A 12,091-nucleotide genomic window follows, 5' to 3' on the forward strand; every position below is an offset into this window, starting at 1 on the left:
AAAAAAAAAAAACAAAAAAACAAAAACTGCTTTTGATCATATTTAAGAAAGCAATACAAGCTAGGTTCAAATTCAAATCTATATGAGCCCAAAAAAAATATACATCTTTGCCCACAATTAGTGGGTGTTCAAATAACCTTAATTTTAAGGGTCTAGATTAATTTATAAACAATATATCATTAATGTAAGTTTTTTTTAAAAGTTAAAAAAAAACAGCAACTCATTTGTCTAGCACAAGGTGAGTCTAGGAGAGGGTTAGTATTCTCATGCTTACAGCAAAAACTTTTCAGTCATTGTATAACTATCATTATGTAATCACAGTATTTATAATATATATTATTGTACATCTCAGTTTGGTATCCCTTTTTAGCTCAAGGTACTCCTTTAAATAAAAGTTTGGTTTTCTAAACACTAAAAAATCAAGAGGCATAAGAATATTAGATGATGTAACAAAAAGTAAAATATTATGATTGCTACTATCTCTTGCATGGATTCCATTTTATTAACATATATGTTCAAGAGTTTATAGTTTCATAAGACATACTTACCTATTAAAAAGCAAAACAGTGAGGTGAAGGATAACATCACTAGCACTGGAAACTGTCGGCTTCATTGTTTGAATATATCTGAGTGCTTGTTTATATTCTCCCTGACTCATGAAGGCTTGAATAATCTTTGAATGTTGCCATGACAAAGGTTTTGCAGTAGCTGGGTGAAACAGAAGGCCTAAACCACTCTGCAATAATGAGAAATGAGCAAAATAAAAACATAATCCCTTGTATTTTGACCAAGTAGTTACTGCTTATCTCTAAAAAGATAAGCAATTAAAAAATCACAAAAATCAAGATAAATTCTATGTAAATATGAGCTTAAAGAAATACTTTAATCTATGGTATATTTTATTGTAAGAGTAAAAGCAGCTGAGGGTGATGGCCCATGCCTATAATCTGAGTATTTGGGAGGCTGAAACAACAGAATCACAGCTTCTAGGACAGCCTTAGCAAGTAGCAGACTCTCAGAAACCTAGGAAGATCCTGTTTCAAAAGTCCCATATCTTATTAAAAGCCCCGTATCTTCCAGGTTCATTATATAAAATCTTTCCACTAATTTCATATACTAAGACCCTGCCTTCTATGCTTCACTCAACACCCCAAATATATCTCTAACAAACACAGCATTTCAAATATTCATGATTGTTTATTCACTACACTCTTTAGAAAGTAAGTAATCCGAAGTCTGAACAGTTTTATCCTTGTATTCTTTCTACTGAAGGCAGTGCTTGCTTGGTGAAGGTACTAACTAAACTAAGTACTTAGGTTACAAATGGTAACAGACTGTATCATCTTTAATATCAAGTTTAATTTGATTATGCATGTTTTCTAAAATTCATTAACTTAGGAAAAGTTACATTCTAAGTGTACAGACTTACCTCATAGTCATTATGATCTATCAACCAAAATCCTTGAATAAGTTTAACCTGGCCCCAAGAAATGGCAAAGGCAGTTGGAAAAGATTCAATAGGAGTATCCGTTTTGTTTGGAAAGGAATACATAATATCAAGTAGCAAATAAATGGTCTTTACCAAAGAGCATTAAGGAAAATAAACCAAAAGAAAAACTCTTATGTATATATTTAAAGTACACTAACAGAATATAGACTTAAAAATTATTCCTTATTAATATTTTTGGACACATTAGAGATGAAACCCAGGGATTCACACATGAAAGCCATGTGTAAAGGGATACACCTAAGCCCTTTTTCACTGTTGAGACAAGGTCTTGCTAAGCTGCCAAAGCCAGCCTTAATGGGATCTGAAATGCTCTTATCTCAGCTTCCTGAGTACCTACTGAATTGGTTGGGAGAGTATTTTATTAAACTGAAGAGACAATCCTTTACCAAACTTCATATTCTTAGTATTTCATTACCACCACCACAAAGGAGATGGACTAAAGCATATTTTCTCCGTGGAGAAAATAATTTAAGAAAATAGTTTTCTTAGCAATGTGTGTGTATATGGGGGGAAGGGGTGTACTGGAGATGGAACCTTCAAGTATGCACTGGGAACTTTCTACCTCGAGGCTACACCCCCAAACCTATTTTACTTTTTATTTGGAAACAGGGTCTCACTAAGTTGCTGAGAGCCTAAGGATAAGCACTAAGGGACTCAGCCAGGCATGATGGCACAATCTGTATCTCAGAAACTGAAAGGCATGGACAAGATGGATTTTAGAATCAAAGACAGCTTGAACAAGTACTGTAACTCTTATCAACCTAGTGATACAGTGTTTCCAAATAAAAAATAGGGCTTGAGGTGTAGTTCAGAGGTAGAATGCCCCGGGGTTCAATCCCCAGTACTGCGTGCACACGCATACATGCGCACATGCACACAAACACACGAATGAAAGGGCTCACATAATGTCTAAGGCCATATTAAGCTAACTTATATTCATATTCAGCACCTTGGTCAACCCCATTGAGAATGTCTGCTTGCCAGTCCTGGGGGCTAAATCCAGGGCATTGTGCATGCTTGGAAAGTACTGTACCCAAGTTAAACTCCCACATTTAACCAGCATTAGAACAATTATTCTTGAGTGTCATAAGACACACTTGAGAATATGATAAAAGCCAAGGTTCACATCCCTACAAAACAAAGTAAGTCAAATCCTTTCATATAGTTTTAGGCTTATCATGGACCATCTGATTCAAAACAAAATATTCTGGATAAAAAAACCTCATTAAAAAAAACAACAACAACCAACATGAAATTGATATCAGATTACATATGTAAGATGACCACTACTCTAATATTTGATAAAACTTAAAGGATACAACAGAATGTTTGCTTGTTTCACTGATGTTGTCTAATAAGTATATGTCAAGTAGTGCCTACAACAGAAAGGGGTACAAAGTTTAGTACATTTTAGTCATTCATGCCTCTTGTTCTCCCTAGCCTATACCAGGTATAAAAAAATATAAGTAACTACATCTCCTCCTTTCCCAACTTTTATAGCCTGCTTAAGTGACAACATGTTAGTATAAACCTACATGTAGACTAGCAGGAGGATATTTTCCTGTGCCTCCTTCATCCCGTTTCCACAACTTCTCAACTTGATCTCCTAATTGAGAAACTAATCCATCAATCAGCAAGCAATCATGGCTCCACTTCGCTCTGCAAGATGAAAACATTTTATTTAATATTGTAAATGTTTTATATCAAAACAAGCCACAAACTTTCAAGAAGAGAGATGAGATCATTTAGCATCATGAGGATTACAGACACAAAAAAGTATTACTCAAGTAAAACCTTAAGTTGTCTCAAGATGAGCCACTAGCAGGGCAGTCAGACAAGGTCAAGTCCTAAGAAAGAATGCGGTTTAAACAGTCAATTGCCTGGGATTATTCTACTTTTCCCCATTGTGAGCAAATTACCATAAGAGTACAGCAGCCCAAAGTTCAAAGTCAAAGAGCAATACTTTCCCTTTCATCACTGGATGAATAAAGTTATTCCTTCATCCAAAAATTACTGAGCACCTAGAATACAGTAAGAAGATGTGGTTCCTATTTCCTCATCTAATACTAATAGCAACAGCAATTTCTACTTAATTATGAGTCAGGTACTAAACTAAGTATCCTGCATATATTAGTTTATATAACTTTCATGCAGACATTAGAATGTACATGATAAATAGCATCAAAAAGTGTAGGAAAGCTGGGTGTGGTGGCGCACAATTGTAATCTCAGCATTTGGGAGGCTCAGTTCGAGGACAGCCTCATCTACTTAGTAAGGCCCTTTGCAACTCAGTGAGACCTTATTTCAAAATAAAGAATAAAAAATAGGGCTGGGAGTATAGCTCGGAGGTAGAATGCCCCTAGGTTCCATCCCCAGTACCGCAAAAATAAAGGAAGTGTAGGAAATCTCCCTGTAATACTGGAATTACAGGCAAGCACCACCACACTCAGCTTTATTTTTTGATTAACAAAATATCTTAGTCAAACGCTTATAAAATCACCTCTAACAAATCACTCAGGGTAAACTGGTAGTTTTATTTAGGCAATAATGGTAGGTACCTGGGAGGTTGAGACTGGAGGATTGCAAGTTAATAGCCAGCCTCAGCTACTTAGTGAGGCCCTCTGCAACTTAGTGAAACCCTGTTTAAATATGAAGAATAAAAAATAGGGCTGGTGGTGTAGTTTGGAAGTAGAATGCCTCTAGGTTCAATTACCAGTACATTATTAAAAAAAAAAAAAAAAAAACAAAACCTTAAGGTATAACACTCAAGCTGACAACATAGCTATTACCATTAAGTCAAGGAAAAAAGTACAACTCAAAGAGTAACAGTAACAAATTCTGATACTTTACTGAAAAATCTACCTATTTAATCATTTTATAGCATGATGTATTATTTTGGAAAGGTCTAGCTTTTTAAAATTTCTAAAATGTGTTTTGAAGGTCGGAATGCACTATACCTTGATAAACGCTCACACTTCTTTCGTCGACTGGTGTAGTAGCTTTGAATTACAGGGTAGTTGTAGCATAACCTTGACAGCTGCACAGTATCATCTGGATTTTTTTTAAAGAGTTGGAAAAAAGCTAGTAATGTTTCCAAAATATCTCAATAATACTTAAGGTTAAACATACTGATATTTTATAAAACTGCTTAACCTGCTTGTTAAAGTAACGTAACCTGCTTGTTAAAGTAACGTAAAAATTCTACAGATCCTTTTATGTACAGATGTATAAGAAACAATCTCATGAAAGTAAGGATACTGACTGACTTAAAACCCTGCAAACTATTCTAAATAACTGTACTCCCTAGGTAAAACCAATAATTTGAAAGCAATCAATGTTCATTATTTCTTCAAATCAAAATCTAATTCTATTGAAGAATAAGAGCAACAGCAATTACATGTGCAGAAACACATCTAAATAAAATCTAATGTGCTTCCTGGAAATTCAAGAAGTTGGAGGTTTTAGAGGGTGTTTTTTTTTTTTAATTAACATATATTGTACAGAAAAAGTTAACACTGAGAAGTCTATAATTCTTGGTTCTAAAATTTATTAGGTAAAAAGGAGTATTTAACTGATAGCAAATACTAGTTAACACCCATTAAAAGAACACTTAAAATGAAAAAGTAATCAACAAAGGTTATATAAACCATAGTTCCACAGTTCTAAATTTTAACTAGTGACATTATTAAACTTCAGAAGTCATGTTTTCTCAATTTGTGTTCAAATGTTACTCAATCCGATGACTGCATACATAACTCAAGTGTCAGGCACAGAAGTGAGGCACTGAAGATACAAAAGACGAGTGTGATAAAAAAAAAAGTAGAAAAAAAGGAAATCTAATCCAACTGGTCGGAAAAAACCATCAAGACTCAAGAACGTTCTGATTACTATGAATACATGCAGTGAGTGTACTCACCTAGGCCTTCTGGTAAGAGCCCAGAATGGGAAAACCAAAGAACCATCTGTGCATACTGACAGATGAGCTGGGTGACCAGGTGCTTATTGCTCAGGTCCACCATTCCTGAAATGAAGAGTTGACATCACTTGTTTACTTTTCAATTACTAACAGCAAAAGAAAGAGTAAGATACATTAACAGTCTTTAAGAAAAAAAAAAAACTGATTACTTGCTGACATTTAACAATTTTTATACACTTTGAAGAAATTTAGCTTGTATCTAATTAACTGTGGTCAAAAATCATGTCAAGCATATCTCCAACACATTTTTTTTTCTTTTGTTGGTGGTAGAGGGGATTGATCCCAGAAACATTCAACATCTGAGCTACAATCCCAGTCCTATATATATATATTTTTTTAAATAACAGGTCTAAGTTGCAGAGAGCCCAAGCTTTTGAGGCTGGCCTTAAACCCACTATCCTCCTGTCTCAGTCTCCAAAGAACTGGGATTACAACATACCTGTCTATAGCCAACATACCCAGCTACACTAGAAATTTAATAAAAGAAGTAAAATATCATTAATATAGGCTGTTCAAATTAGGCTTGAATTGGAAACGATGTGGTGGTGCATGCCTATAATCCTAGTACTTGGGAGGGTGAGACAAGAAGAGGATCACAAGTTCAAGCCCAGCCTCTACAAGTTAATGAGGCCCTCAGCAACGTAGCAAGACCCTCTTTCAAAATAAAAGGTATATAGCTCAGAGGTAGGATGCCACTGGGTTCAATCTCTACTATCACAAAATAAAAAGCACTGAAGTGATGCAATAGAAAGAAAAACAGTACTGTCACTTCTTTGAATAAAAATCTACGTATACAAAGCCAGGCGTGGTGGCGCACCCTTGTAATCTCCGCGCTTGGGAGGCTGAGACAGGAGGTTCGCACAGGTTCGAAGCCAGCCTCAGCTACTTAGTGAGGCTCTCAGCAACTTAGTGAGACCCTGTTTCCAAATAAAATATAAAATAGGTCTGGGAGTATAGCCCGGAGGTAGAAAGCCTCTAAGTTCCACCCCCAGTACCACCAAAAAAAAAAAAAAAATCTACGTATACAGTTTACATGTGGCGCACAACCATAATCCCAGTATTTGGGAGGATCATGGGTTCAAAGGCAGCTTTGGTAACTTAGTGAGGCTCTCAGAAACTTGTGAGATCTATTTCCAAATAAAATATTTGCTTGGGGGGTATAGCTCAAAGACAGAATACACCTGGGTTCCATCCCCAGCATCACAAAACAAAAAAACAAAAACCACATAATTTGAAAATTGGAAATCTTACTGGAAATACCCTACCATAACTAGTAATTTGTGCCAGAATTTTCCAAGCTCATTTTAGCACTTGCTAAAAGTACATCTAACAACATTCTGTGCTTTAAATAATTCTAACCAGGCCTGATGGCACATACTTAAAATCCCAGTACCAGGAGATGGAAACAGAAGTATTCAGAAACTCGGTGAGGCCCATTGCAACTTAAGGAGACCCTGTTTGAAAATAAAAAAATAAACAAAAGAGCTGGAGGTATAGCTTGGAAGTAAAATGCCACCTGGTTTCACTTCTCAGTACCACACACACACACACACACACACACACACACACACACACACACACACACACAAACCCACTAACATATGGGAATGTCCTCTACAGAATGATCCACCTAAGAAATAAGAACTTTATTCTTTCTCTATGTCAAGAAGTAAAATAAAAAATCCGTTTGTTATAAAACAAAGAACACACCTCTCTCAGTGACATCCTGGGCCTCTGCTGCAAAACAGCTTAAGACTGTATTAAGGTTGCTAAGAAGCAAATGGCACTGCTGTATAGACTGTATAGTCTGTGGATCGATAAAACGACATGAACCATCAAATAATGGTATACCTGTTTCAAGGATAAAATACAAGATTAGTCTCCCCACAGTAAATATGAATGCATTAAAACCACAAATGCCAATTTTCTCAAATTTCTATCAACCAAAAGAACTATTACACATGACATATCACAAGCTTTACAAAAATATGATGGGAATTGCAAATATCTTTAAGGAACTGTAGCAAGTACTTTCAACATAAAACCAGCAAGAGAATCTGAACTCAAATAATATACATTAGAGCTTATCTTCCTAATATTTACCAATGTCCAACTTAATCAAATTAATATTATACAATTAGTCTAGAGAGTATTTTAATTATAAAATTCTTCTTCAAATCAAATTCTGATTTTCTATGTTTCCAATACATTTAAAATATTTAATATTTATTAATGCTCTGTATTTTTTTGGGGGGGGGATGTGGTACTAGGGATGGAACCCAGGGGCCTTCTACCTTCAGGCTACACTCTCGGACCTATTTTTATATTTTATTTGGAAACAGGGTCTCACTAAGTTGCCGAGAGCCTCACTAAGTAGCTGAGACTAGCTTCGAACCTGCAAAATCCTCCTGTCTCAGCCTCCCAAGTGCTGGGATTACAAATGTGTGCCACCACGCCTGGCTTATACTATGTGTTTTAACTATTAGGCTCTATTAACCAGCAAAGATGCTTAAGGCTATAAGAATATCTGAGTTACCAACTCCAAACTACCAGATTATGCTCAAAACTTTAGTTGTTCATTTTATAAACTGTTTTGAATCAAGTTTTTTCTTTTTTACAAAACACATATCAGATATTCTTCTCTTGAAAAATATCTTTACCCTGACCTGATCAGGGTAAACACGCTTTTCAGTGGTGATTCAAACATTTAATTTTTTCAAGTTTAAAACTTCAAAAGCATGGCCTAAAAAAAATCATAGAAAGAAACCCTTCTATTCCTATTTATCATGTTAAGCAAGCGCTCTACCACTGAACAGCATCCCCAGCACTTTTTTAAATTTTAAGAGGTCTAAGTTGCCCTGGATAACTTCAAACTTGAAATCCTCCTGCCTTGGCCTTCCTAGTAGCTAGGGTTACAAGTGTATAAACAGGCCCAGCTCCAATCAGTATTTGTTAGTTTAAAAATCCTCTACTGAGGCCAGGAATAATGGCACATGCTTGTAATTCCAGTACTTGGGAGGCTAAGATGTAAGGATCTCAGGTTCATGGCCAGCCTCAGTAATTTAGTAAGGACCCTCACAAATTAATGACCCTGTTTCAAAACAAAAAAGAACAAAATGGGGCTGGCCCTGGGTTCAAGCCCCAATACCAAATAAATTAATTAATTAATAAAGCCAGATATATATTCTTTTAAAATATAATTTGTTTAGAAATAGAAAATATTTTGGGGCTGGGCGTAGTGGCGCACGCTTGTAATCCCAGCATTTGGGAGGCTGAGACCTGAGGATTGTGGCTCGAGGACAGCCTTAGCTACTTAGCGAGGCCCTTCACAACTCAGTGAGACCCTGTTTCAAAATAAAAAAATAGGTAGAATGCCCATGGGTTCCATCCCCGGTACTGCCAAAAAAAAAAAAGAAAGAAAAGAAAATAGAAAATATTTTGGAAGGGAGAAAGCCCACAAAGCATACAAATTTTTACTACATGAGGTTCTCAAATCCTTTCTTGCTTACTAACCTCTAACATGAAAAACCCTCTTCTAAGACGTATCTGGCCACCTCACAATGACATTATTAATAGAGATCAATAATAAAAAGAAGTGATGGTTCCCATTATAGCAAATCCTATTGCTATTGCCATAGCAATTCTTTGGAATTCTTGGCTATGTGGTTTTGGTGCATCAGTCTAATTGAATCCTTTACAAACTGCCAACTTGGCTCAACAACCTGCATTATCTGATCCATGGGTACCTGCCCAGCCATCACATAAAAATGCCAGAGAGATATTTTTGTCACTTTAATGAAAAATAATTTCTCTTTTTCTCCTGGGACATCTTTAAATTTTAAGAGTTTACAACTTCAAACTGATTGAAAATTATAATTACACACTTAAAAGTCAAAATTAAGTTTTCTACTATGAAATTTAGCCCTAAGTCCATACTTGTACTTACATAGTCTGTCAAATTCTTCTTTAGTGAGAACCACCTTATTCCATGTCCACTCAAGAACAAACCGCAAATTAGCAGCAGAATTTGGTTGTTCTTATTTGTAAATATGAAAGGAAAAATAAAGAATAATTAGTTATAAGAGAAAACTAGTATATTTCAGTGGAGAAACCTGGCATGTAGCACCCTAAACAAGTTCACAAAGCAAATATCAACATTAATGGAGACATTCTGATAAAATATATACTACTCAGGACATCTCATCAGCATATTACTATACATAGTAATGCTATCCGAAATGTAAAGCCTGAATCTCAACAACATGAACAAACAAAGGCATTCTACAGAATAAGAGGCCTGTATTCTCTTAAATTTCTTTGGCAGGTAAAGGTTCAGAAATTATCAGATTAATGAACATTAAGAACAAAGCAGTATTCTAGATTCTCCCTATGCCCCATACATAAAAAGTGTTTATAAAGGATATTAAGATTTCAATTGGGACTGTTTTTTTTTTATTTTTTACAATTATAAAGTGGTTTTATGATGAATTTTTATTTCTGTAAGGAAATATTTTAAATATGTGTGTGTGTGTGTGTGTGTATATATATATATATATATATATGAGTTATGATGCCTTAGTTGGTACATATGTGTCTATATGTAAAGTAACAGTGATATACCATCTGAGTGAATCGCCACAGAATGGAGCTGAGTGGCTTTGTAATCCCAGCACTTGGGAGGCTGAGACAGGAGGATCACAGGTTCAAAGCCAGCCTCAGCTGCTTAGTGAGGCCCTGTGCAACTTAATGAGCCCCTGTTTAAAAAAAAATAAAAATAAAAATTAGGGCTGGGGGTATAGATTGGAGTTGGAATACCCCTGGGTTCATTCCCAGTACAGCAAATAAAATTTTAAATTAAAAAAAAATGGTGCTGAGTGAAAAATGTAAATCCCAAAATGTTACATATTATATGATTCCATTTAAAAACATGCTTAAAATAGCCGGGCGTGGTGGCGCACGCTTGTAATCCCCGCGCTTGGGAGGCGGAGACAGGAGGATCACGCAGGTTGGAAGCCAGCCACACTGTCTTAAGAGACCCTGTTTCTAAACAAAAAGTATATAAAAAAATAGGTCTGGGAGTGTAGCCCGGAGGTAGAAGAGGCTTCTAGGAACCCCAGTACCACACACACACACAAAAAAAAAGCTTAAAATAACAAAATTATAATTTTTTTTTTTTGTACAGGGGATTGAACCTAGCTCTGATTTACACCTCCAGCCCTATTTTATTTTTTATTTGGAAACAGGGTCTCACAATGTTACTGAAAGCCTAAATTGCTAAAGCTAGCTTTAAACCTATAATGCTTCTATTTCAGCCTCCCAAGTACAGGATTATAGGCGTGTGCCACAACCCCTGGCTTATAATGACAAAATTATCGAAAGAGAATAGTTTAATGGTTGCCAGGGATGGGGAAAGGGAATGGTAGGGCAACCTGAAGGTTCCTGGCTCTGATACTGTACTATTGGTGTGCATCACATTAAGTTTTAAATGAACTAGTATTTTAAAAATAAATATTTTTGTTGTAAAAATATGAATATTACCTTCAGTTATCCACCTTCTGATACAACCAGTCAAAAGTCCGAGGGAACTTGTTTGAACTGCTGCTGACAATATAGCTTCTAACTGTTCTTCCTACACCATTTATTAAAGAAAGACAGAAATGAAAACCATAAGATCACAAGCAGCAAAAGGCTAAAAATAATAAGAGAAGTGACCCCCTAGAATAGGTATAATCAAAAAAGATAACAAGCATTGGTAAGGAGATGGAAAATTTACAATCCTCATGTTACTGTTTTTAGAACCTGACAGTTCCCCAGTATCTTAAACATAGTTAACTTATGACCCCAAGATTTCCAAGATACTTCATATGAAACTCACAACCACATTACTCATAACAACCAAAAGGAGGAACAACCCAAATGCCCATCAACTGAAGATTAAGCAAAATATAGTATACTTATTCAATATTACTTAGCCAAAAAAAATGAAGTGCTTGCTGTAACACAGATGAGACTTTAAAACATTATGCCAATGGAAAGTCAGTCACAAAAAACTAACAGTATTTGATTTCATTCATATACAATATCTAGAATAGGTAGGTAAATCCATAAAGACAGAAAAGTAGAGGAGAGGTTCCCTAGGGCCAAAGAATAGGAAGAGAGAGAAAGGGAAAAAGAGTGGCTCCTACTAGTATTAGGTTTTGTTAGAGGTAAGGAAAATGTTCTAAAACTAAATGTGAGGCCGGGCGTGGTGGCGCACGCTTGTAATCCCCGTGCTTGGGAGGCTGAGACAGGAGGATCGCACAGGTTCAAAGCCAGCCTCAGCTACTTAGTGAGGCTCTTAGCAACTTAGTTGAGACCCTGTTTCCAAATAAAATATAAAATAGGTCTGGGAGTGTAGCCTGGAGGTAGAAAAGCCTCTGGGTTCCACCCCCAGTACCACCAAAAATAAAAAAAATAAAAAAAATAATAAAATAAAAATAAAAATAAATGTGGCAAGCATTACCCTACAAATATATAAAAACACATTGAAGTATACAGTTGAAATAGCTGGGCTATATACTATATATCTCAATGCATTTCTCAATGAACTGTTATTTAAAAAAAGC

At 35.7% G+C, this 12,091-nt stretch overlaps 1 protein-coding gene across 1 annotated transcript in view; it reads right to left on the reverse strand.

The window, feature by feature from the left end:
* AHCTF1 (AT-hook containing transcription factor 1) overlaps window positions 1–12,091 on the reverse strand; it is a gene marked incomplete at its 3' end in the record, with an annotated part of 72,126 nt that overhangs the window by 31,683 nt on the left and 28,352 nt on the right. Inside the window, exons 12-20 of the mRNA XM_080699515.1 lie at window positions 11,025–11,115; window positions 9,433–9,522; window positions 7,197–7,337; window positions 5,427–5,531; window positions 4,468–4,561; window positions 3,046–3,169; window positions 2,830–2,886; window positions 1,430–1,576; window positions 549–736 (exon numbers count right to left, since the gene is read on the reverse strand). Of these exons, the coding sequence (XP_080555641.1) occupies window positions 549–736; window positions 1,430–1,576; window positions 2,830–2,886; window positions 3,046–3,169; window positions 4,468–4,561; window positions 5,427–5,531; window positions 7,197–7,337; window positions 9,433–9,522; window positions 11,025–11,115 (1,037 nt within the window). The remainder of the gene's footprint in view (window positions 1–548; window positions 737–1,429; window positions 1,577–2,829; window positions 2,887–3,045; window positions 3,170–4,467; window positions 4,562–5,426; window positions 5,532–7,196; window positions 7,338–9,432; window positions 9,523–11,024; window positions 11,116–12,091) is intronic.

This window comes from Muscardinus avellanarius, assembly GCF_963383645.1.
Source record: "Muscardinus avellanarius genome assembly, chromosome: 7".
NCBI classification, from domain to species: domain Eukaryota; kingdom Metazoa; phylum Chordata; class Mammalia; order Rodentia; family Gliridae; genus Muscardinus; species Muscardinus avellanarius.